Below are 26,722 nucleotides of genomic sequence, written 5' to 3'. Positions count from 1 at the left end.
TCCTTCCAAATGCCTCTAACCCTTCCCTTGCCATTCCTTTTTCTTCAAAAAGGGCATCCAGACTTTGACATATGTATGATACATTTCAATTCAATATTAGGAAAAATAACCACCAAGGACAACATTATCTGCAGATCCCATTGACCCACAGCGTTTGCACGATATTTAGAAGTCCACTGCATTCCTGTGGTTTTTCGCAGTTGTACAAGAATACGTGTACAACATCCTAGGCTGGTAAATAAGACACAGAAATATCAGTCATCTTTACTTGTTTCTAAGAACTTTTACTCTGTAAAATGTTTGGTCACTCAAAGCTATAAGCTTAAATCACATATCAAAGAACACAGGCAATGAAGCCCATCTTTAAACTAAGAACATAACAGTTTTCAGTACAAGCCAGACCCCCCAAAAAGAAACAAACAAACATCTATCTAGTGGTCAATGATTCCCCCTTTTGAATACAGTTCTTAAAACAGAAAGTCTCCATCATGTAAGCAGAATAAAAATGTTCTCTATTAAAATTAAAATCTTATTTTGCAATTATTCTTTTACAAGTTGTCAATTTATAACTAGTCTTATGTACACGTGCCGAACTCTTTCCAGCTGTAGTTTTTGTTTATTTTTTATTTTTTTAAACTTTGGCACAGCTCAAGACGTTCAGATCCTTGTGGGGTAGTCCAGTGCCAGGGTTGTTGAATGTCTGGTACTTTTCTCGCTTTCACAAAAGACCAGGTGACCCTCCCTCCACCACCCCCTTCACAGTAAATCAGAGCCCTGGGACCTGGATATTTCCCTCCTCCTCCACCAAACCACTTCCCCCTTCTTCACTTCCAGACAGCTAGAAAGGAAGAAACCCGTAAGCCAGCTGCTGTGCACTGGTCAAGCAACAAAAATCTTCACTTCTAAAGGAGCCCAGTAGCTTCAGTCACCTGCAGTTACAATGCACCAGGGACAGATTCAGTCATTTGCTCCAGGCCAAGCTCAAATTGTTGCCCATAATGACAGCAGCACCATCTTCCATGATTCAAACACAGCACAATGCACTGATGCAACAGCCAGGACAAAATAAGATGTTTTATTGTACACATCGAAGGAAAACTTTTTCGAAACCTGCCGGAGCTTCACTGAAGCAAGTCTGGGATTTCAGATCTCTTGTGCTATTCAGTGCAAATCTTTCAACCCTGTGTATCCTAAGGAGAAAACCAAATTATCAGAACTGTTATCTCCCCCCCCCCCGCCACCCGAAACTGGGAAGAAAACCGTTTTTGAAATGCATCTTGTAACAGTCGGGAAGTCCTGTTGCTGCATTCTGTCATAGGGCTGGCTTGGGGCCTCGCAGCGTCGTGCCTGCGCACACTTTTCTCTGCTCACAGCAAAGTTGGGAGAAAGCGGGCTGTAAACAAATACAACACAGACCAAAAAAACCCAGAAATCCCACAGTACTGTCAGGCCAAAACACTCTGCAAACTTGTATAAGAAATATAAAGAGAAACAACACTCTTGTTTGCTCAGGGCTCACTTAATCAGCACCAAAATGCCTTCCTTCTATGTACCTTTAGAAAGAAAGCTTGCCCAGGTGCAGAGTCAGCTGGACCAGAAAGCAGTCTAATAAGCATTCCCTGGCCAGCGTACTCAAAGAAGGAAGCATGTCTAAAGCAGAACAGGAAGTAGAACAGGAACCTCCAAACCAGGGGTAGTCAAACTGCAGCCCTCCAGATGTCCATGGACTACAATTCCCAGGAGCCCCTGCCAGCATTCGCTGGCAGGGGCTCCTGGGAATTGTAGTCCATGGACATCTGGAGGGCCGCAATTTGACTACCCCTGCTCCAAACCCTGCTCAAATTCTCATTCAGCCCCATTGGTCATTATTGCAATGGCAGCAGGCCGCTTTTTACTGGTGGTTTTCTTTTGCACGGCACACCAGCTTCTCCTTTTTTACTTGCTTCTCAGAACGACTTCCTAGAAAGCATCTAAGATGTCTTCTTTTAAAAAAGCCTACCTACAGTGCAGAATTGTGAGCTGATTAATCATCCGGACGGGTGAGTTTTAAATAACTCACATATTTTGAAAGCACCGATGCAGGTGCCTTTCTGAGATGTTCGAAGCATGGAACAGATAGTTGTTGTTTAATAAAGGGGGAAGTTACTGTCCTCATAAGCTGCAGCTATATGGGAGGGAGCAATCATGCCCCTGCTGAGGCAGCAGCTTCTAACTTTGAGCAAGAGCAATTGTTCAGAATGTGGCAGCTTCCTTTGTCCCCATCGGATCACCATATTTCTATCTTGGGCAAAGATCGAGCCTGCCCAAGGGCAACAGGAAAGATTCTATGGATGCTACTGGACCTTAAAGGCATATTCAACTTGGAAACAGGTAACTAAATATCCCCCTTCCCACCAAACAGGTTCAAGGATATCGGGCCCAGAACTCAAATGAAGAGGTACAGACGACAGACTTGTGAGATGTTAAGGGTAACCCAAGAACCTCTTAAGACTGGCTGACTCCTTCCGTTCCTCAGTGTACACCTGCACAACTTCAGGAAAGTCCCTTAGTTCATGCTAAATTATAAAGGTTTTTTTCAGTTCAGAAAAATGAAGATATGTTCAGGAAAACCCCTGCAGGGAGAAGTCGTCAAGGAAAACTTATGAGTGCCAGTTTGTGGGGGAAACCCAAGTCTCAGTGAGAGCCCTTTGGCCGCAAAGCTAAAGGACAGGCAACAGCCCACTCAGTCAAGGAGTTGAGTGGTAGCAGAAAGAGCCGTCAAGTCACAGTTGACTTATGGCAACCCTGTAGGACAACCCTGTGCTAGCAGGGACTCATGGGAATTGTAGTACATGGACATCTGGAGAGCTTGGTCACCTCTGCTACAGGGTTTTGAAGAGGAGACTTAAGAGGTAGTTTGCCATTGCCTGCCTCTGGGTCATGACCCTGGTCCTTCTTGCGTGATCTCTCATCCAAACACTAGTCATGGCCACCCCTGCTTAGCTTCCAAGATCTGGTGACAGCAGGCAAATCATAGCCCTCCAGGTCAGGGTAATTCACTACAAACAAGTGACAGAATGATATCAGCCTTTGTGGTGCCCTTTGTCTGTGAAGTAAAAGGCCATTGGATACAACTAAGCCTTCCTCAGAGCAGGAATTATGACTATGGATTACATTAATTGATTCCATTAGTCTGAGGAAGAGTGCTTGCCCTCGAAAGCTCACACCTTGAATAAATCTTTGTTGGTCTTAAAGGTGCCACTGGAGTCTGATTTTGATTGATTCCAGTTTACTAGTGAGGAGCCTTTTTCTGCAGCATGGAATCTTTCAATCTAGCAGCGTGCGTGAAATCTCTTTTTTTGGTATCATTTATCTTCCAGGCCAGTATTAAGTTCTCTTCTTGCAACAAACTGTTCGCCTTGTCTTTTCTATGGTTCTGCTCAGCCTCTTCACTATTCAGAGGTTACTCCCTCTCGACCCGTCCTGCCCCTGGTTGGGTGGGCCTTGGGTTGGGCTTCATCCCCGCTTCAGGCCACATGTGCCTTCCAAAAGTTCATGCCCCTACTAAGGGACTGCTGCCAGGATGGTGTTACACCGGTTCTTGTTGGCTCCTGATGTTTCTTCTAGCATGAACATACTAACAGACTCCCAAGGATGACACTTAACTGGAGCAAAAAGGGCACACATGAAACTGCAATTAATATCCCCAAACCTTCCAACGCAAGAGTTAGGTAAATCCAGCATTGATTCTGTTTCTTCGGGCTTCTGTTCTTGGAATTTAAAATCAGTTTGATCGGATCCAAAGGCGTGATAGAAGGATCGACGCTGCACTGCCATCTTCTGAGCCCCCAACTTCCACAAGCATCTGTGAGCCGAACACGTCAGCCATGAGCTCTGTTTCTCTGACCATCCGTAAAATCAAAGTGCCCTTATGACCTTTGCAGTGAACAAGGATTGCCCATCTCTTAGACAACATTTCATAGGATGTGGTAAAAATACAGGGTCAGTATCAAGCAGCGCTAAACACTCATATGACTTGTTTTAGGAAAGCTGTGGCATTTCTCCATGGGGGAAAAGCAAGGAGTGACTCATAGTTGAGATATGAGCTCAATTTGGTTAGCAGCAAAGTCAAAACTGAACACATTACAACTCCACAGGTTGAGATCCGATCTTGTGTTTTTGTTGGAAATGGTGACATGTGCATGAACTCAGGTGGCCTTAACCCATTACTAGTGGCCTTTTGGCACTTATACCATCATACGTGCATGTGTGTGTTATGCGCCATCAAGTCGTTCCTGTTTTGTGGCAACCCTAAGAACTAATGACCTCCAAAATGTCCTATTGTTAACACCCATGCTTGGGTATTGCAAAAACAGTGAAGACCGTGACTTCCTTTATTGATTCTGTCAATCTCATAGGTCTTCCTTTTCTCCTGCTGCCTTCGACTTTTCTCAGCCTTATCGTCTTGTCTCATATTCTCATAATGTGATCGAAGTACGATAGTTGAATCCTTTCAGTTTCTAGGGAGAATTCGAGCTTGATGGTACTATTTTGGGTATTCTGAACCCCCAAAGCCTACAAATATCCGGAGACAGATTTCCGATGAGCAAAATAAACGTAGCGTTCTTTCCCCCCCATTGATTTTAACAAACTCTCCATATACAAAGAATGCTTCCCCCTCTTCTGGAGTGGCTATGTTTAGTTTAAATATTAAAAAGTCAACACAAGGTGATATACAGTGCAAACCCGCGTGGGGCTACGCCATTTTAAAGCCACTGACTTCAGTGGACTTAGAAGGGCATAACTTGTATTTAGGATGGCGCTGTTAGAGAGCAATCTTCAGAAGGTCCACTCCGAATCCTACTCAGATCTATCCAGCGGGTTTCGTCCAAGGAAAGTGTCTTCAGGATTGCACAAGCATGTCATCTCCACATGATTATACTGCTATGAATAAAACATTACTGCATGACGGGAAGCTTGAAAACTAAGACCAGCTCTTCCCACTGGGTGGTGGAGGGACCTGCTCTTAAGATATATTCACGGCAGGAGAGCGGAGCAGGACAAATAATCTTGTGACAGCAAAAACAAGCTCGGTCGTCAGGCCTGCTTTCCACACGCACTGCTGGAAGCCACCGCCCTGCGAAGCCTCTAGCAAGCCCAGACTTGTTTATCTCTGCCGTATTGCATCCTGTGAATGAGCAGGGATTATTTCCCCTCTAGCTCCAGCCACTGCGAAAAGAGAATGTCTTTGAATGCATTGAGGGTTAACACTATCTGACCGCTGTTTTATCAGTCACTGGCTTGCAATGTCAGAGCTGAGTGCGGATGCAAATCTGACTCCTTGCAAACGTTCCGCTTCTGCAGATCAAAATCACAAACCTGGAAATGCACGCTCCCCTGGGCTCACAGCAAGTCCCAACCTCCGACTGACATTAACCATGGCCTAATGACTTGACTTGCACTGACACAGGCATCGTTCCCCTCATATAATCAGGCACCATTCTCAGAAGTGAGTTTGCCGTTTATGCTTCCACGGTGGGCCCATCACCTCGAAACTGCCTGCCAGAGGGAGCAAGGAGGGCACTGTCCTTGTGACATTTTTGGAGGCATGTGGGAGGGAAGATGGCACGGGGCCCTCAACGCGGTCACCGTCCTTTTTTAAAGAAAAATGTGGTTCGAAATTTTAATCTATTTTATATTGTTTTATGGAATACTGGTTTTACTGAATTTCGGATTCTGTAAACTGCCCTGAGACGGTATGTTCGAGAGGGGCGGTATATAAATCCCTTAATAAATAAATAAAATTTATAAAAGGGAAAGGAAGGAAGGAAGGAAGGAAGGAAGGAAGGATGGATGGAAGGATGGATGGATGGAAGGAAGGAAGGAAGGAAGGAAGGAAGGAAGGAAGGAAGGAAGGAAGGAAGGAAGGAAGGAAGGAAGGAAGGAAGTTTCCTATTTGTTCTGACAAATAAACATACAATTATGAACTTATCACTTAAAAAGAAAAAGTTATTTTTTCCTATTACCTGATTCCCCCCCCCTTAATCATCAAATCATCGGTTTGCTTTTTTCCTTCTGTTTCACACAAAAAGTCTGTATGGGGCTTCCAGTTGGCAATTCCTGCAGATGCTGTCTTTTCTCTGATCAAAGCAGTACGTTTAGCCATCTCTGCAAGTTCCTTCATCTTCACCAGCCATTCTTCCATTGTGGGTAATGTCAGACCTTTTCATTGTTGAGCATATAATAACCTTGCTGCCATTGCCATATATAAAAACAAATTTCCATGACTTTTTCCTAGCTGTCTGTGCATTAGTCCCAAAAGAAAGGTTTCAGTTGTACATGAGTCTTTAGAATCTTCTTGATCAATTAATGTATTTTTCAAATGTGGCTTTGGTTCACAGCCACTGACACCTTTCACAGTGTCTGCAGAGAGGTTTTTCTCCCAGAAACTGGGCAGAGGAAAGTGAGGCTTTTGCTCAGCAAAGCTTCTGACTGGCTGTTGGAGCTTTGATTGACTGACCGGATTTTTTTTTTAAACGTTTCTTCAGCAGCAGTTGCCACCACAACACAAGGAGCTTTTCTGCGTGACTCTGGAGAAGTGGCAGTAGCCATTACATGGCAAGCTCCGGTTCCCATGGCAGACATTTTGTGGCAGCTGTTATGTGGCTGAGCCCACCATGCTGGGTCAGAATTCCAGAGGTGCCTGCAGGCTCAAAAAAGTTAGGGACCCCTAGTATAGCCTGAACTCATGAGGTCTCAGAAGATGAGCCTGTTCAGTACTTGGATGTGTGACCATCAAGGAAGGCAATGCAATGGAAGGCAGTGGCAAATTACCTCTGCTCTCTTTAAGTACTTGAAAGGTTGTCACTAGAGGAGGGCAGGGAGCAGAGGGTAGGACCCGTAGTAATAGATTTAAACTACGTGTAGAACAATACTGGCTACATATCGGGGCAGTTCAGCAGTGGAATGGGCTGCCTAAGGAGGTGGTGAGCTCCCCCTCACTGGCGGTCTTCAAGCTGTGGCTGAACAGAGACTTCTCCTGGATGCTTTAGAGCGATCCTGCATTGAGCAGGAAGGTTGGCTTCCAACTCTATGATTCTATGGTTCCCACATGATTTGAAAGCCCTCTTGTTGGGGTCACCACAGGTCAGTTGCGACTTGACATCATTTACACATGCACCTAAAGCGGTCCCCGTTTCAGAATGAATTTGGCGGAGGATGAATTTTCCTAACACAGATCTGGCTGTGAGGTTGCTGATCCTGCGTACTGCAACTCTTTGGCGGCTTAAGTCTAAATGCTTTCACGTTGATCAATGGTGTGTTTTAAATCTCTTGCTTTTGGCCTTTGCAACTTGGCTGCTACACTGTTTGCCACCTTGAGTCTAAGGAGATAAGGCGGGACAGAAAAAGCCTTAAATAAATAAGCTTGTGAGCATCAACCTTGGTTGGTATACTTGCAATGCTAAACCATGCTCTTCCCCCAAAGGGAACACACATTCACATGCAGTTTACTAATGTTTTTCAGCATTGGGTCTGCGGCAAACGAAGGAGCAGGGCAACAAGCAGGGCACATCGGACTGCTGCATTTCTATTTTAACAAATTGAACCCGGTTCTAATACTCTGTTAAGAGTTGGACCCTCAGGCACTGTGGGAGGGGAAGGCAGCTTTCTAAAAAGAAAAAGAAGTACCATCTATCAAATGCAGAACCCTTCTGAAAAGTGATGGCAAAATAAAGCTGAGTGCCAAATGCATAACAGTCAGTGCAGCCCGACTGTGCGGGGCGGCTGCAGGAGTAACTAACTGCATGAGCTCATTTCCATACTAGCTGGTCATACTAGCTGTAGAATTTATTCGCTTGGGCTGCCATTGCAGAAGAAGACAAAGGAGGTGAGTGGGAACCGTGTGAATTACTTAGCAACACCCAAAGATACAAAAACAGGAAACGGTGCCCTTTAACTCCTCCGATGAATTAAAACAGTGGAGTCCTGGCCAAAACTTGTAGGCTCTCGAGTATTCTGTCATGAATCTGTACCACAAACCCACAAGTTCTGAAAAAAGAAGCTGTCAACATCTGCCAGGGGTTCCAAGAATTGCCTGCTAACTTCTTCCCGTTTCGGTTTACAAGAGGTTTTAATGGATTGGACCACTGACTCCCAATCATGGGGACTATGTGTAATTCACATTTTGAAGATTGCCCTTGCTGGAAGTCAACATGGAAGCAGTTTGCTTTCTTGTCTCTTGGCTGAATGATAGTCATTTGGGCTGATCCTGCGTTCAGCAGGGGGTTGGACTAGATGGCCTGTATGGCCCCTTCCAATTCTATGATTCTATAGTCACTCTGCAAGACAGAATGGTCTTGAACTTTCTTATTCAGTCTGAAGAGTTACAGGATTAGGCCTGTTCTCCCTCTCTACTTTAGACATCTCCCAAGATTCCAGTATCTTTCCCTGTGCTGACATAATTCCCTTCAAATATTTTCAGAAACCTTTAAAGCAACCTTTTGACCATGGAAGAACCCCTGAAATATTTTCCAGGCTTTGAGGAACCCCAGAAGTGGTGACATGCCCCTTCAAAGAAGTGGGTAGGAAAGTGGGTAGGAAAGTGGGTAGGAAAGCAGGAGCCAGCCAATCAATTGATCGATCATTTATCATTTCCACTGTGGAGGAGGAGACTAGGCCTGTACAGCAACAGGGGAAGTGGGGCCACATTGACGTCTAGTGATGTCAGTGGCCATCCGAACTTCTGCGGAAGGCCGTGTGACCCCAGAGTTCCCCAGAACCCTGACTGGGAATCCCTGCTCTTAAGGTACAATGTTTCTGGCTTAATATCAACCTATCAATGATGACTGCCACAATGCAAATAGAAAGAAACCACAGAGCGGCTTGGTAGGCCTCAGGATAATTGCTGTCTCCAACAACGTTTTACACCCCAAAACTCAGTCAACTTCTTTCATGGCTTCCAGACAATGAACAATAGTCACAACGGTCACATTTCATATTCCACTTTTTGTGAAATTACATGCCACATCCGTGCAGTTGTGCCTTTGCAGTTCTATCAGATTCGCAGCCGCTATTCTTTGTTGTTTGCGATCTCCCTTTCTTAACGGGAAGGTGCTCTTCCACCAACAAAGGATGTGTCTGTCTGGGGGCAGCCAGGTGAGACATGGTGCCTCACAGGCCACCCTCGGACTGGATCATGCAATTTCTCAAGCAAGACGGGTAAACTGGCAGGGTGCCGGCAACGTGATGGGCGCTGCTCCGGGGACAGGAGGAGTCCCAGCCAGCAAGATGGTAAGGCTTGGCCTTCCTCAGCCAAGCTACTTGGTATGCACATCTGAGGGGTAGAGAAGAATAAAGAAGCCACGGCCTCAAAATGTCCGGCCGTCCCATGCTGAAGAATCTGGCGGCTGCTTCAAGCGAAAGCAATCCATGCAAACGTTTTAATGTTGCTTCTCTTATTATCTTTTCAAGACACACACCGGGTAGAATTCTGGGGGCTTTTGCGTATGGAAAGAAACTTTAACTTACACGTTTCGAAAAGGATGTGTTATTGAAAGCAAGTTTTGGTATTGGCTGCAGTATTTTATCTTGTTTTTCAATATGATACACACCAGTTCGGTTTAATATTTTTTTTAAAAAAACATACTTCTGGCCCAACCTTCACTCCCTGAAGACAGCTTGAGAGAGTTCTGTAAACCTAGCACATGGCTCCATATGTAACAAAGGTATTCCTCCCTCCCCTCTATTGTTCTAAAAGCCACTCACCCCTCAACTAAAACCATCAAACAAGCCTCACCCTCATTGCTGCCACATTCCTTTGGTATCCTTTATCCCTACCCATCTTGTACACCTTTGAAATTTTCCTTACGCCGGAAGGGAGGAAGACAAACACATTTGCGCAAGGAACACTACAATCATACCTTTTTGTTTTGCACTTATTTTCCTCTGGCAAGAGGAGGAAAACAATAAAATGCACCTGTATCCTTACAAGATTTTAAAAACAAACAAACATAAGGCAATAAAACATACAGTTCCTTAACACGTTGTATCCCCTAGCAGTAGAGATGTGGAGGAGAGCAGAATCTGGGCAGGTGGATGGTTTTTGCAATTCCAAACCTTGGACTTGCTTTTCCACTTCTGCTAACCGAGACTAAGTCAGCTGCATGAGTCAGCAGCCCAGTCCCCCTTTCCACGAACGACCAAATTCTAAGTTGGCGGTCACTAGAACCAGCACCAAACTCCTGGTGCAGCAAAGCAAGATTACGGTTCCCCACAACCCGGAAACTTACATGTCAGTCTGATTTTGAGAGCCTACGTCTAACATGTCGTGGGGGTTCCCAATTGTCACTGTCATCTGTTTCTTCATCGTCCTCCTTGTCCTCGTCATCCTCCTGCTCATCCAGCAGCTCCTCCTCTTCTTCCTCCTCATCAAACAGCTCAAGGCCTTGTTCGGCTCTTCTCTGCATATCCGCAAACCACTCCCTGACCTGCTCGTACCCCATGTGCGATTTGGCCACCAGCTCGTCGAGGTCCTGTTCGTTAAGGAATTTGTGTTTTAGGTAATAATCCTTCAGAATCGCCTTTCCAGTTTTAAATTTGATGACCGGAGTCCGGTCCCAGTGCTTGATCCTTTTGTTCCCTCTCGCTCGCCCACGAGGCCTTCCTCTCCCTCTCCCCTTTGGTCTTCCTCGCCCTCTCCTCCGGGAACCGCTTTGACCGTTCACACTATTTGCTTTGGCCCCTTGATAGGAGTAGTACCATTTCAGGCCCCCGTTCTTCCAAGCGTAACGAGTATCTCCAAACCAACTCACAATGTCTGGCCGAGGAAGTCCACTTTCTTCAGCCAACTTATCATACTCTTCTGCAGACGGCCACTGAGTCCGGATAAATGACATTTTCAGCATGTGGAGCTGCTCTGGCGACTTTTTACTTAGCTTTCCTGATTTCGGAGCCCCTTCGCCACCAGATGTTTCTGTGGATGTTTCCTTTGAGACGCTCCCATTGCTCTCGTTGAGCTCCTCGCTTTCCTCGCTTAAACCTTTGAATCTCTTCTGTTCTGTGAACCAAGCATCAATCTCTTCCCTGGTCAGATTCGTTTCCGACATTATCCTCGCCAGTTCATCCTCCGTAAGGATGGAATTGTTGTGGAGACTTTCTTCAAGGACTTGCAGCTGCTGGGGGGTCTTCTCTTTGAATTTCTGCGGGGCACCATCTGACGCATTGCCCGGCTGCTTCTGCTGCGGCGAGACCAGTGCTGAGGATTCGTTGGTTTCATCACTCGAATCGATTACGATAGTGCAGGAATCGTTGCTGAGGTTATTATAATGGTTATGCTTTGAGTTTCGCTGGTTGTACCGGGTGTCGCTGAACCATTTCTTGATCTCTCCTTTTGTCAGGCCTGTGATCTTCATGAGCCGACTGATCTCGGAGTCCTGGGGGAAGTGATTTTTAAGGTAGCTGACTTTAAGCTCCATCAGCTGCTCTTTTGTTTTCTTGGCACGCACTCCAGCAACGTCTGCATTTGCAATCACCCCTTCTGGTTTGGTAGGCTGAGGGGCTGGGGTGGCGGCTGGGGCGGCAGCTGGGGCGGCGGCAGGGACAGCGGCAACTTGCTTGGCTTCAACAACAGGCGGTGCAGTTTGGACTTGGGCTTTCTGCAGCTGGGGCTGATTTGGGACCCCCGCCACAGTCAAGGCTATCGGGGCTGTCACCGGAAGCGTACTTGTGCCAGCAACCTGTGTGAGAACCAGGCTGGGCTGGCCCACAATTTGGCACGTCTGCAGAATGGAAGGCAGGCCATTGCTAGCTGTTGAAATGTGCGCCGGGATTACCGTAATTGTCTGAGGGACAGTGTGCACGGTGCCGTTGAACTGCTTCCGCCTCGCTTCTTCCACTTCCTCGGGCGTCCAGCTGACCCCATGCTTCAGGCGCTGGGCGGAGAACCAGATTTTGATTTGTTCCTCGGTGTATTTCGCTTGATTAGCAAGAAGAGCGATCTCCGACACGGTTGGGTAGGGAAACTTGTTGTAGGTGTTAAGCAAGAGGGCGTTGCTATCCAAAGCACTGTTGTAGGTAGGGATGCTGTTGACAGGGATCAAGACTTTTGAGATTAAGTTATTCTGTGGAGATGCTATGGTGGCAATCACCTGCGTAGGCTGGATCACTGTGGTGGGATTCACAATCGTGCTAATGGTTTCTGTAACCAGTGTGTTACTCGTGCTAGAGTCCGCAACAGTCAAAACCGGCTTTTCTATTATTTCTTCACAATCCGGGTCAGTTTCAGTATCTTTTTCTTCCCCAGGACGTTCCTCGGCAGCACCATGAAGAACCGCAATCCGCTTGGCCTCGTTCTTGTTTTTCATCATTTTCATGATGGGGGTTTTGCTAATCGAGATGCCCGAATAGGGAGACTCGGACGCTTCCGTCTCTTCAGCTCTGTCCTCGTGCACGAAACTCCCATCAAAAGTAAGATCGTTCACCGTCTGCTCGAAAATGGTCTGATTGTTACGCCTCACCATGGTCAGCTTGAAGTTCTCCTCTCCGGGGTGGTACTTCACATTATGTTCCGAAAGAGCATCATACCTTTTGGTAACAAACCTGCATTCGAGACAGACGTAAGAGGAACTTAGTACAACGTTGGGGTGCTCAGAATCAACGTGAAACGTAAACATATTGAGATCGGTAGTCTGAAATGTGCAGTATTTGCATTCGTATCCTCCTTCAACTTTTTTGTTTGGCTGATTGTCCGGGTCCACGTATTCTTGAGAATCCTCGTCGCTGGTCACACTTCCTGCCGGCGTGGTCACAGGTGGTCCTTCCTCGACATCAGACACAGCTTCCAAGTCTGGATCTGGCTCACTCGCAAGCACCATGCAGGGGACGGTGGATTTACGCTTACTTGCCATTCTGCTGAAGTTAAATATATATGTATCGCTCTCCCAATGGAACCGATGTTGGTACTGCTCCTTCACAACTTCCAGGCGGCTGGTTTTCGAATAATGGCTTTAAGATACAACAAGTCAACGCATGGCAAACTCTGCACATTGATCACGTCAGCAGCATTGTTGTAGTGCAACTAGGTGAGCCTGTAGCTTGCAGTCGGAAGGACAAAAGAACGAGCAGCAACTTCTTAACATCTGCACCTGCAGTACAAAGAAGAATAGAAAATCAGATTGGTTCGATGGAGTGGCTGCTGTTGCATGGAGACAAATGCCTTCCTCTACCTTCAGTTGTATTTCAACAAGACTACCGCAGGAATATTGCAACCCTGTGCCACTTATGGAGCTCCAAGCAAGACCTGAATGGCCCAGGCTAGCCTGATCTCATGAGATCTCAGAAGCTAAGTGGGGTCAACCCTCAGAATCTGGATGGGAGGCCACCAAGGAAGTCTGGGGTTGCTATGCAGACACAAGCAATAGCGAACCACTTTGACTTGTCTCTGGCCTTGAGAACAGGTTGCCATAGGTCAGCTGTGACCTGACAGGACCTTGCACACAGTTATCAGGGGACTCAGTAAAACATCCTGGTAGTTCTGCCTCCCTATAACCGTAGGAATGGCAATGTTGTTAAGCAGATGGCAGACCATAATACATGGTAGGTAGAGTATACTAAGCTGATGGGACACCTTGCTTGATGGTTTTTGGAAGCCTACTGAGAGAGCGAAGCACCGCACTTAAAAGGAAGACAGGTCAGAGGTGATGCACCCATGTACACCTCGATTACTCCGCAGCATCTCCAGTTGACGAATCTCATGGGAAAGCTGTTGAGAAAAAATGTTTTCCATCGGTTAAACAGATGATTCCTAGTGAAAACTGGAAAACACAAAGTAGTTGGGGAACAGTCAGAATACTTATTGTCCAGTTATTTTCCTATTGCCAAATACCACAATAGCTTTGTTTGTACAAGAGTTAAGTTCCAATTAGCACCTCATTCAGAAAATTGCCATTACATACACTTCTCTTTTCTTGAAAACTGGTTTTAATTCAGATTAACTATATGCCCAGTCGTCTTATACGCCGGCAAATACGGTACTTGAAGTAAGCTATATGTAGTTAAAGCTGGCATGGAAGAAACAGTCCAAACATAATTTGACCACTAAGGAAGACTCCTCGGGGTTGAAATGCATTTGGTCCATTCTATGTGGGTATATTTCCTGTGCAGTTAGAAATGTGATGTTTTTAAATTATGACGACTATGTTTTTATTATGTTGAATTAGTGCATTTTATGTAATAAATATCTGGAAATTTTTAAAAATTATTTTTGCAGCTCAACCTTTGGGTTTCTAACTAAAGTAAGCTATATATAGTCAAAGTGGGCATGGCAAAAACAGCCCAAAGAAGTTGGGTGCTCTAGGGCAGCGGTCCGCAAGCTTCTGCTTGCCGCAGACCGCTGCGGCGAAGTGGTGGGAGAGGGCGGCCCGGGGGCCCGTGCACAGCCCCAGCACAAACGGCATGTGCGGCAGTCCGCGCATGCGCCGCTGCCATGCTGGCGGCCACGGCTCCCCCCCCCGGCCCCTCCGGGCCACGAGCAAATCAGCCGCTAAAGTGGCCGATTAGCTTGCGGCTCGGCAAGCTTCTCTTCCCTCCCCTCCCGAAGCGAGAAGCTTGCTGGGTCGCGAGCTAATTGGCCGCTTTGGCGGCCGATTTGCTCGCAGCCTGGCAAGCTTCTCACTTCGGGGGGGGGAGGGAAGAAGCAGCCGTGGCCCGGCGCCGAGGTCTTCGCAGCCCGGTGCCGGGCCGCGGACCACGGGTTGGGGACCACTGCTCTAGGGTAGGGTATCCAATGTACCATACTGCCCCCCATGGAAAGGCAGGTTATCGGCACTCCCCCCCCCCAATGCAGGGAAGTAGGAAGACCATGGCCATCCACTCTCCTCAGAGATGCAGTGAAGCAGGTAACCAATCTGGACAGGCTTAAACCAACTCAGAAACTAAAGTTTATCATGAAATGTGCAAGTTTAGATTTATGGAGCGATGTCTGTGAATTGAAGAGCTGCTGCAAATTTCAACAAATTTCGATGCAGTTTGTGGCAGATCACGAAGAACAGAAAACGGGTTGAAATGGCTGTGAGCCGTCTGCTTTCTGCTCTTAACAAAAGACAACTGTTTGGTTTAATTGGCTCGGAATCATTTTGCTCTGAGCTTTAGGCTTGCCACAGATTTGGGCAGCAAGCAAAACTTCAATAGTGCTCCAAATCTACCATCCTGGAGGCGGGTGCTTCATCTTACCCTATATGGGTGAAGTGCTAGGGGCACAAGTCCTATATTGTGAGCACAACCTGTGCAAGGAGCAGACAACAAGCAACATCATGCCAATTGACACACAACCTCCATTTAGAATCATAGAGGGGCCATCTAGTCCCATCCCCTGCTCCATGCAGGATCAGCCTAAAACATCCATGAGAAGTACCTGTCCAGCGGCTGCTTGAAAATTGCCAGTGAGGGGCAATCGTCTCTACATTTCTATGCAATTAAGGCCTGACCTGGATGGCCCAGGCTAGCCTTATCTCGTCAGATTTTGGAAGCTGATTAGTATTTGGATGGGAGACCAGCAAGGGAGTCCTGGATTGCTACTCAGATGCAGGCAATGGCTAACCACTTCTGAATGGTTATGGGGTTGCTGTAAGGTGGCTGCAACTAGACAGCACTCCCCACCACCAAGCCTGCAGATCACCTCCCCGTCAGTGACCAGGTCTCATTAGTTCCCAAGGTTGCAAAGGACAGTTGGCCAATTATTTTTAAGAGCATGCAGAGCAAACTAATCAGTCACCCCGAAACAGACTTAAATCCACTAGATACAGTTATGTATTTCAGAAAATCTGCAGGCGGCTGCTTCTCCAGACCAGCTCACAACTAAAAACCATAAAACAGAACCAAGCCACAAAACAAAGTCTGTGAAAACAAATCCTGCCAATAAAAACAATTCAATAAAACAAGTCAAAGTCAATAAAATCATGCCAATTAAAGCAAGCCTGTGTGCAGAAACAGCCTAAAACGATACTGATAAAACTGTTCCGAAAGCTAGGAACAGTTCCAATGGCTGGATTTGCTGAAAAATTTGGTAAACATTTTTAACAACGGGGAGAACTGAACAACCTGTGGTTAACACTGGGGGAAGCACAGCAAGACCCACATACTGGAAAGCCCTCTCCTCACTGCAAAACCTTACTGCACCTCCTTTTTAACACAAGATCTATCAGGCCATTCTTCAACTTTGTGTCATGGGAAATGACTATTTAGGTCCACTGGTTCTTTGTGAAGTGTCCAAGTTTTCACACTCCACACCCAACACTCATGAGAAAAGACTGGATGTAAAATACATCTTTCTCTTGCTAGCTTCAATAGTGCCCCTAATCTACCACCCTGGAGGCCGGTCCCATTTCTATAGTTGTCGCAGCTGACTTATGGTGACCCTGTAGGGTTTTCAAGGCAAAAGACCGACAAAGGTAGTTTGCCATTGCCTGTCTCTGCATCCAGATACTTACCAGCACTGACTCATCTGCTGAGATCTAACGAGATCAGTGTATCTAGGGGTAACCAGTTTTGCCTCAATTTAAATTGCTCTTTCTCTTCTGTCCCTGGGCCATTATTCAGACCAGGGAGCAACCCAGACAGATCTCAGGTGTCTTTAAAAAAATCCTAAGCTTCTGGCCCATATGAGTTAAACCTGCCATGATCTTTGAGCTCTCCTGCTTTCTCTCTTTCATTTTTACCGAGCTTCACTTTCACATCCTACGGACAGGTAGTGGGTATTGTTGTCTCAAGACAAGCAGAAGCTTCACATTGCTGCCTACTACTTCCAGTGGTTGTACTCACAATATATGATTTGTGTCCCCAGCACCTTACCCATAGGGCCAGCCTCCAGGACTGGGCACAAATCAGCTCACAAACAAAAGTGTGTGACAAATTTTGGCTGGCTCACGGTTTGTAAAGCAATGTTTGCAAACTGAAGAGCCACCAGGAACTTTCACAAATTTTAAGGTAGTTTATGTCAGTTCATGAAGTGCAGAAATCAGGGGTTTAAATGGCTCCCTTTCTACTCCCTGCCGCTCAGCTGTTTTTCTGAGGGGAATCCTGCTCCCTGCAAAAAAAAGGAGGGGTTTAAATGTCTCAGAGCCATTTAACTGCTTTTCTGATCACTGCTGCTTTCAAAAGAGTGCAGAGATCCATCCCTCTCTGCTACTGGTAACCAACTTGTGGGTTATCAATTATTCATTGCCCCTGGAAACCTCTGAATCCCAGTGCCATGTGAAAACGCTGGGAAAAGCCTTGGCCTCTCTGCCATGTTGATGGACCTCAGAGGAACTGGCTGGCCACTGTGTGAGACAGGATGCTGGTCTTGGTGGACCACTGGTCTAACCCAGCAGGCTTCTTTTATGTAAGGTTAAGTGTCACAAAACAGAATTTACTTTGCAACTCCATTTAATACTGCAGCTGTATTTTAATTTAAGTATTTGTAGGGGGAAATTCGGTATGGTAGGAATGCTGCAGGAGGAAATATCATCTGCACTATAACAGTTTCAAAATTTTATTTCCGTGGCAAGCATCTCTTCCTAAAAAAAATGCAAACATAATATTTTTCTTTGCACTACCAATGCAAAAGGGTGAACTATTCTGCCCCAAGGAAAAAAAGACCCTTACAAGCCAGTACTGAAAATGAACAAATCCATCAAAATACCTGATTGCTTACGTATTTGAGGCCGTCATCACCAACGTATCTGGAGGCCGGGATCCAAAAGGGGGCAAATGCTTAGCTCTGCAGGCCCAGCATGGCTCAGACCAAATTGCCCAAGCAGCAGAACTCCCCATGCCAAGAGGAATGGTCCACATCATTTTGTGCACAGGGGATCTCCTGTTCATCAGGCAACCCCTACGAGGCCCTCTGGCTGAAACGGCGCCGGCAACATGGTCGACTGACCTAATTGAGGACTCTGGCAAGGCACACACGTAAATATTCGAGTTATCGAAAGATCTCTTCCTCAGGCAGAGCAAAACGTTTGAACTCTTTACGAGTTATTATTGTTATACTCAATAATCTGAATTTTATCTGCATGTAATAAGATTTGTGGAGCATTGCCACGAGCAGACAAAATGACAATCTGAAGCTGGCAAACAGGGTAAGGACTCAGGGGGGGTGGGGTGCAGCTGGATTCAGGGCTTTCTCAACGATAAAATGTTGAGTAAGGCTGACAAACCCGGTAAAATTTACAACCATAATCATAAAACAATTCACTTCCACTTATTCAAATTATTCAAATTATCGATTATAAATTCTAGCACACATTTCCCGACAGTATGAAGGTGCCTTGAATTGTGCCTGAAAGAGGAATGGGAACCAGAGCAGATAGAACAAGATCGGAGTGGGATGGACCCCTACGACCCCTCCAGTGGCCTCTGGGTCACTTTTACCTCCATTGAGCCTGAAAGGAAAACCAAAACTAGCATAGAGAGTGAAAATGACAGCATTACATTTCCATAAATATTATACATGTTCTCAGTGGTGCCTTTGCTGCTGTTCTATTCCTTTACTGCCAAAAGGAAGTTAATATAGGATTGATTTATTTTTCTGGGCAACTGGTGGCCTGTTCAATGCAGTCATTGAAGAAAAGCTTTTAAAAGTCACAAAAAAGGGAGCTTGTGGAAGGGGAGGGGTCTTTTCCCACCCTGTTCTTCTGCCTTTTCCTGTTAACCCTTGGGAATTTAAAGAAAAAAGCAATTAAAAGAATGGAACAAAGATTTCTGCCACCAATCCGATTTCTTTGATTTTACTATAGCTCGGGGAGGATCCAGCTTACATCTCCTTTGCCTGCTAATTTCCTGGGCAGCCCTTCCTTATATAAGGGGCTGTTGCCAAGATGTGAAAACACCAAATTGCCCCCCCCCAATTTATTTATAAACTTTATTTATAAGCTTAAGTTCCAGAACAATATCTCCTGGGCTAATGGAGTAAAAAGAAAAAGGGCAAGAAAACAACAACAAGGTCCTTAGTGTGACTACCTTAAACTGGACCCCTACCTTAAACTGGACTGCTATTATTTCATTATTATACCTGCTCTGGATTGTGACCTGCCCTGGACAGCCCCAAATAGTCCAATCTTGTCAGATTTCTTGTGTGTGTGTGTAATTACTCAGACTATGGATCCAATCAGCAAACCCACATTGTTTGTGTGAGGGTATATTTTCCTACCCACTGCAGTTACTTTCCCGAACAACTTCTGGAAATGCATAGGGAGAAAAGGGTTTTTATCAGTTCCCACGGGCTCTTGCTCCTTTCCCCAAGACCAGCTTCAATTTCTCCCCAACTTATACCCAGAAAAATCTTGTTTCTCTCCAAGGTGCTACCAAGCCCAAATCTAGCCTCCAGGATGGATAAGGGCCAATAACCAAGTCCAGGATTTCCACCGTGAGCTCTTTGGCAGGAAGGGAAGGACTAGTCCCTCCTCCCCATAGCAAGACATTTTCCATTAAGTACACGGTCCCTATTAAGTGATCCAAATGTGCAAAAAAAAAAGTGCTCCGAGAGGTTCTGAGGACCACAGGGCCACGTTTCCTGACAAAACAGAAGAAATAGCAATGAGCTCAGGGCTTTTAAGCCCACAGTTGACGGTAATCACTTACTCTGTGGCCTCTTTCCACATTTCTCAGCTTGTGGGTTCCAGCTCAGAAGTGTGTCACGAAGCCTGTGAAAATGGGTCACAGGCTCCTGCGGTGTTATTGATTTTCGCTTGGATGCCTCAAGTATAACAGTTATAAAACAGGGAAACTTCAAATGCACGAACTCAATCGCTGCCAAAGACCCGTACCCAAAAGGGTCAGGAATCACTGCCTTATTTGTTCCCCACGTTCACTCTGCACACACTGGATAATGCACTTTACAAGCAGATTCTCCTGTTTTGCACAGGAAAATCCAACTGCAAAAAGCACATTGAAAATGCATTATTCAGCATGTGTGGAATGAGCCCAAATTAGTTAGATAAATTCACTGTTTAGCCAAAGGCTAAGCAGCCAGCCCAAAACGTTTTGGGTGAACTGGAAAAAGAGTTGAGTCTTCTTTTTCTGGTTGGGCTATCTGTTCCACAACAAATGACTAATAGGAACCATGCGTAGGCAGACATCCTAGCCCATCTGTTCTGGGGGCTACCCGCTTTCCCAGCCTTTCTTCCACGAATGAAGCATTGCCTCTTTCAGTGTTCATTTTTTCCTTGTCCCATAGTCAAACAAGTTAATATTCAGATGGCAATAAAGCAAACTGCTAAATGGTGTCATCGTTTCAGAGAAAGAAGATCTCTCTCATTTTTAACTGGCACCATGTCCAGCTGTTACCTTTGAATGGGGCTGCCAACTTTGGGTTAGAAAATTCAGGGAAATTTTGAAAGAAGAGCCTCAGGATGGTAGGGTTTTGGGAAGGGGGGAACTCAGTGGGATAGTAAGTCACAGAACCCACTCTGCAAAGCATCTGTTTTCTCCAGACGAACCAATCTCTGTGATCTGAAGATCAGATGCATTTTCAGCAAATGTCCAGGCCCTACCCAGAGGATGGCAAGCCTACTTTTTGGTACTGCTGCATGGAAGAAACCAACATCTTACTTTTGAGATTTGAAGGCAAGGCAAGAAATCCCTCAGAGTGAAAAACAGGCACAGGAAAAATTCAGCTGCCTACATTTTGTGGTTGTTATTCAATTTCTCGAATAAAAATGGCTCAAACCAAGAGATTTCTTTGGCTGAGGCCCTGGAGCCAGGTCTCAACAGGGGTCAAGTCAAGACCCACCTATATGACAAACTGAATAGTTTGCACTGGTGCTGCTAAAATATCACCTTGCTTGGAGACACCCGAGTCACCTAAATTTGGGCTCTTTGTGTAGCAAGCGACATAGTATTTCAGATACCAAGCCCCTGGAAGAATGCTTGCACACGAAAACTCACGCCTTGAATGCATCTTAGGTGCCACTGGAATCTCATTCTGTTTTGTTGTGCAAGCCCCTGGTGTTAATAATGAACCACAAATCCTTAAGGGGGGGGGGTACATGTGATTGTAAATTCAGGTATTAAAAAACACACTCTCTCAAATAAAGCTAGAATTGAGCCCCATTCATTTTTAAAGGAACCACCAATGTAGAAGTCAGAGGTAAGAGGACCTGCTCTTCTCCAGCTTCCTAGCTCACGGCCACTCTGCTTTCCCCGTCTGTTACCTGCCCTCATCTCTCTCCCTCAACAGCATGCACGCAAGCACGCACCTGTTCAAACTTCGTGAAGAAGAGTGCTTGCACTTGAAAGCTCACGCCTTGAATAAATCTCTGTTGGTCTTAAAGGTGCTACTGGACTCTGATTTTATTGTGCTACTTCAGACCAACACGGCTACTCATTGGAATCTGTTCAAACGACATCAGAATTCAGAGCCAGAGATCAACCAACAGGCAGAATAAGAAAGTCCATTTTCATTAAATAAAAATATATAGCGTCACATTACTGATAATTAGCCCCCCGGAGAGCACTCCACTCTTCAGACATCAATAGGTCGGTGGTCCCTGGCCTGATATTATTCTGCGTGGCCTCAACCAGGCCCAGGCCCTTTTGGTCCTTGCCCGTGCCTGATGGAATGAGCTCCCGGAGGATCTCAGGGCCCTGACAGAGCAGTCTCAGACCCGTAGGGCCTGATTCCGCACAGGGCAGTATCACGTGGGAGGACAAGGCTGAGAAATATCAGTGGACAGAATCAAGAAAAAAGTCTCCAATGCCTCTTAAGAGTTATTGAAATGAACACTGTCCTTAAAATGCAACGGAAGAGTGCCTTGTAAGAGGAGTTCTTATCCCTCAAGATGACAAGGGCTATTGGTGCTCCTGAATATTGTAGCCTTAACTAAACAGGTGAGCATATGCAGACAGAGTCCGGCTTAAACCTACGTAAATCTGTGGCCTTGGACAAGAGTAACTGCACAGCCTTGTGCTGCAAACGTCACACCTCCTATAGCCCTGTTCACATGTAACAGTTAATGCTCATACAACCTGTATATGGGTGCATACACCTGTTTGTCAGAAAGAGCCAGGGCATGCGCACTTTATAAAAGAAACCCGTAGAACAGCACCTGAATAAGGGTGTCAAGCAATGTGTAAGGGTGCTTTCCACACCAATAAGTTCTTCAGAGTCAGGAGAGCCAAGCGCAATCCATGTTTAGGGATTGCTCTCCTAACAGCAAACCAGAGAATAGGGCCGGGTAGGCAAGCACTGTACGAACCAAGGGATGTACGGCACATTGGACAGAGAACTGGCACAGAGGTCAGCAAAGGGAACCCACCCTCCCTCCAGCCAAATCAGGGCCATTGAGAGACAATGCCTGCCCTCGGCTGCTGATTTCTGAGTCATGAAAGGTGCAGCTTTTATGCCGACAGAACTTGACAGCAGGCGAATATAAACAGGATTGAAGCACAGCTTGCTACGCATTACTCTCTTCTCAGATCTAACCCCCAGTTGTGGATGAGGATTTTCAGCACTAACTCTCTCAACCAAAAGTTCAGGGATGGCCATTTGGAAACAACCAAAGGTAAATGAATTGCAACAACAGTTACACCGATAAAAACAGTTATATTTTTATACTGCGTTTCCTTCACGGACCTCAGCGTGGTGTACATCATTGAGTTCTCCATTTCACCCCAACACTGTTGTGAACTTCATGGCCGAAAGGTGCATTGGAACGGGGGGCCTCCCATATCTGAGATCAGCCCCCTGCCCCATTCTCCCACACCAGCTCTCCTCCTCCTCCTCGTGGGCAGAGTAAACTTTTTAGCAATGTCCAGGGTTAGCCGCCTATCCCAGACTGGATAACATTTTTCACAAGTTTCTGTCTGCCACATGACTGCTCTCACTTTTAGCAATTATTCCCAAAAGTAGCAGTTCTATTTCACACAAGCATTTAACACCTCCATTTCTCAGGCTGTGCTTTAAAAAAAAAAATAAAAAGGACAGGAGAAAGATGCAGCATTCAGTTCCTACTGTTAACTGTTTAGTAGCACCGACTTGGTGCTGCAGGACAGAAGCAAAAGCAGGCACCCTTGCCCTCGGCAGGCAGAGAAGGAAGGGGAAGGGAATTGCAAGAGACTAGGGCAGGGTTTCCCAACCTCGGTACCAAATGGTACCAAATGGTACCACGGCATGGGGGTTTTCAAAATGGTTCCTGGACAGACTTCCCCCTCCCTGTGCTGGCCATTTCTGGCTCCAGGTAAATAATTAAAAAAAAAAATTGATTCTACCCTTATTTGGGCTGGTTACCCCGCCCCTTCCCAAAGTAGCCAATGATGGCCCTGGAGGGGGTGGGAAGGGGAGGGGCCGTGGAAGGGAGACGTGGGCAGCGGACATCACTTCCCGGTACCTCAAAGCCTGAAAAATATTTCAGTGGTTCCCCCATGGTCAAGAGGCTGAAAAAGGCTGGACTAGGGGATGGATGCAAGAAACCACCTTCTGCAGAGTCAGACCACTAGTCTACCCGGGTTACTTTTGTCTTCTTTGGCTGACAGCAGCTTTCCAGGGCTTCAAGTGGAGGATTTTCACATGCCCTGTCTCTATTAAATACTGGGGACTGAATCTGAGACCTCCTACATGCTAAGCAGATGCTCTACCACTGAGTTCCATTCCTTCCGCAATGACTATAAACAGCTACACAGGATGGTGGAAGGTGCTGGCGACTTGTGACAACTCTGTGGGGTTTTCAATTGAATAAATGGACAGAGGTGGTTTGCAGTTATCTGCCTCTACGTAGCGACCCTGACCTTACCCAGTGGCCTCAGATACAAGTGCTAGCCAAGGCCAACCCTGCTTAACTTCCAAGATCTGACTAGAGCAGGTTAGCCTGGGCCATGCAGGTTTGGGCAAGCAACTATACATTAATAGATTTGTTTTCTGTAGGTGGGGTATTTAAACAAGGTGCATTTTGAAGAGGAGGCCCAAGATGTGTAAGTTCTCAGACTCCTGAGGAGGAGGAGGAGAGGAGGAGGAGGAGAAGAAGAATTGGTTCTTATATGCCGCTTTTCTCTACCCGAAGGAGGCTTAAAGCGCCTTACAGTCGCCTTCCCTTTCCTCTCCCCACAACAGACACTTACGGGGCCGCCTTTTCATGGGTGACACTTACGGGGCCGCCTTTTTCATTACACCCCCTCAAAGATAACTGTAATTGAGCACAAAGAACCTGCTCAGGGTCCCCAGCCCCAGAGAAATAAAATTGGCTTCAACTTAAAATAGTTCCAGGACTTACAATAGTTCCACAGGGCCTGTAAAACCAAGCTGTGCAGCCAGGCCTATGGTTGAGGCCTACATATATGCCACTCCCAAGCTGGCCCAACTTAAAGGAAGAACTTAAATGAAGGCTATCTGGACACAGTTGGAAACAACCGAATATGCACTCTGTGACTCTACTTACAAAGCTCTTTATTCCCCTTCCTCTCTGACAGTAAATTTAGATGAGTTTAAATCTAAATTATTAGTTTTAAATTGTTTTAACCACTATAAATTATAAATCGTTGTGAGCTGCCTTGAGCTTCCAGGGAAGGATGGCATATAAATGTGAGAAATAAATAAATAAGGCAGAGAATAAAGCAGGACAGACGGGGCAAAGCGGGATCACGGGGATTCCTTAAGGCCAAGAGAAAACTGTTCTGTTGGTTGCAGAAGGGGCCAAGAAGGCAGTGCTGCAATTCGAGGAGGAGCAGGAGGTATCTCAACGCAGGAACAAGAGGAGAGGTGAACTTTCAAAGCCACAGAGAGGAGGGAATGGAGGGGGGGTGAGGTAGGGCCAAACAAGAGATTTCAGAGCACCACCCAGGGGTTTTAACTAACATAAAATTAGCAAGGCCTAGCAGAAGAATACCCACCGTTTTGAGTTCAGGCCCGCTTTCAAATACGCCTTGGTGGGGCAGATCTCCTTAGAAACTGCAGCTCATGACGTCCATCAAATTTGTGGGGACAGAAGATGGACCATCATCGATATCATCATCCTTTAACGAAGAAAACAGACTGGCACTCTGCAAAAATAAAATTACAATTTCATTTTTACATGGGCTGGCCTTCTCCATACTGCAACGGACTACCCCAAGAGAAGCAAAGAGAACTGTAGTGGCCTCCTACAGATGTAACCCACAATCTAAGCACAGTTCTCCACCGTCCAAAAAAGACCAGGGTCCCTAAAGTCCACAATAAATAATACTTAGGTACTCTTTGTTAAGAGGGTCAGATTTTGACAAGGAACACACCAAAGTGCCTGGCCATCAAGTTTTAACCCTGTCACGGATTTCGGGCAAGTTCTTTCTCTCCCTCAGACTTACCTCCGAGACGGGTAGCCGTGTGAGGGTCTTTCTGTAGAAGGAGAAAAGAGCCACAGTCCGGTAGTACCTTTGACAACATCTGTGGCAGGACACAGGCTTTTGTGAGTCACTGCCACTTCTTCACCCCTCACTTCATCTGAAGAAGTGAGAGTGGTGACTCACGACAGCTCCTGCCCCGCCACCAGTTTTGCGTTGAAGGTGTTCCCAGACCCTTGCTCTTTTCTATTCCTACACAGGTCGCAAAGACCTCATTTCAAGCCCGCCACCCTCAGAAGCGAATGACATGTGTAAACGACGCTATTCCCTCCCCCCTCTTCTCTCCCCCGTGGGCTACAACAGGCCTCCCGCCCTAAAAACACCACACCACCCAAGCTCCTCCCTGTCCGACAGCCATTAATAAACAACAACTGGCTGAACATGAAAGCGAGAAAAGGGACCTTCTTGGCCAGCCTGGGCACCCCCAGCGGGCCCTTTCGAACAAGGGCCCTTTCGAACAACCAAGGCACAGGCAGGGAACTTGGGAGGACCCTCTTTCCAGATGAGGGCCTAGGGGATGGGGACCACCCTGGCGGCACTTCCCAAACACCCCCTGATTCCCCCTGGCCAGAGAACGCGCAACGGACCCCCAAGCAAACAATAGGGGAGCCAGCATGGCCCAGAAGGAGCCCCTCGGACCCTCCCCCCCCCCAAATCTCCACAGAGACTTCTTTGCAAACCTTGGGACAAGACTTCCCCCTCTGCACGCCTGCAGTTTTTCTGTTCAGGGGTTCGCCCTGAAACTCCCTGTGCTTTTGCAAAGAGCACAAAGAAGTGGGGAGGGGGGAGGAGAGGACGGAGGTGCCCCCCTGCCTCCCCACTGCCCCTTCTCCCCCACCCCCACCCCCACAGTAAACTCCAGCTCTGACAGGGGCCGAGGGGACCCAGCAGCCAGCCCCCTTCGCCCCCCCCCGTCTCAGCCCCGGAGCCAGGGCGCTGGGAAGCCAGGCGGCGACCGGGGGGAGAGAAGCGGGACGCGATCCGAAGCCCAAGCCCGACCCTCGGCGGCCCCCCTCCCTCCCCCCAACGTCCCGGTCCCTCCCCGGCCCCTACCTGGCCATGCATCTAGTCCCGCGGGCTTTTTGCAGGCTGACTCCCCCCCTGCCTCGCTCTCTCGGCCTGCTCTTCAGCGCAAGGCCGCCATCTTGCATTTTTGCAAAAAAAAAAAAAAAATCCGCTGCACTTTTGGGGGGGGGAGGGAGGAGGATGCTTCGTGAACTTTGAACTAGGCGCCGGCCCTTGGGCGAGGAAGGGGCGAGGGAAGCCAGGCAGCCCCCCCCCCTCCCCTGGGCGCCCCGCCGGAGGCTCAAGCCCCTTCTCCATCCCCCTGCGGCATCTCCAAAGCGGAGCCCGGGGAGGAGGAGGAGGAGGAGGCGGGGGGGGGGGACAACAGGCGAGG

General features: G+C 47.0%; 1 protein-coding gene across 4 annotated transcripts; it reads right to left on the bottom strand.

Moving 5' to 3' along the window:
* Nucleotides 1–263: 263 nt before the first annotated feature.
* ZHX1 (zinc fingers and homeoboxes 1) lies at nt 264–26,722 on the bottom strand. Of its 4 annotated transcripts, XR_013233983.1 has the most exons (5): nt 26,377–26,716; nt 24,838–24,987; nt 21,213–21,347; nt 17,657–17,909; nt 13,157–13,738 (listed from the first exon to the last, which is right to left on the bottom strand). XR_013233983.1 is itself a non-coding variant. In XM_077351565.1 (3 exons), the coding sequence occupies exon 3, from the start codon at nt 12,882–12,884 to the stop codon at nt 10,272–10,274; it is 2,613 nt and encodes an 870-aa protein (XP_077207680.1). In that variant the 5' UTR covers nt 12,885–13,121; nt 24,838–24,987; nt 26,377–26,689; the 3' UTR covers nt 264–10,271. The 4 variants fall into 4 exon arrangements, 2 of the variants coding, with proteins under 2 accessions (XP_077207680.1, XP_077207681.1); XR_013233982.1 differs by having other exon boundaries at nt 13,139–13,738; nt 17,657–21,347; nt 26,377–26,722; XM_077351565.1 differs by lacking the exons at nt 13,157–13,738; nt 17,657–17,909; nt 21,213–21,347 and adding an exon at nt 264–13,121 and having other exon boundaries at nt 26,377–26,689.

Source organism: Paroedura picta, chromosome 9 (genome assembly GCF_049243985.1).
Source record: "Paroedura picta isolate Pp20150507F chromosome 9, Ppicta_v3.0, whole genome shotgun sequence".
In the NCBI taxonomy this organism is placed as follows: Eukaryota; Metazoa; Chordata; class Lepidosauria; order Squamata; family Gekkonidae; genus Paroedura; species Paroedura picta.
Note: the sequence above shows the minus strand (reverse complement) of the source record. Positions and strands in the feature narration are given on the sequence as shown.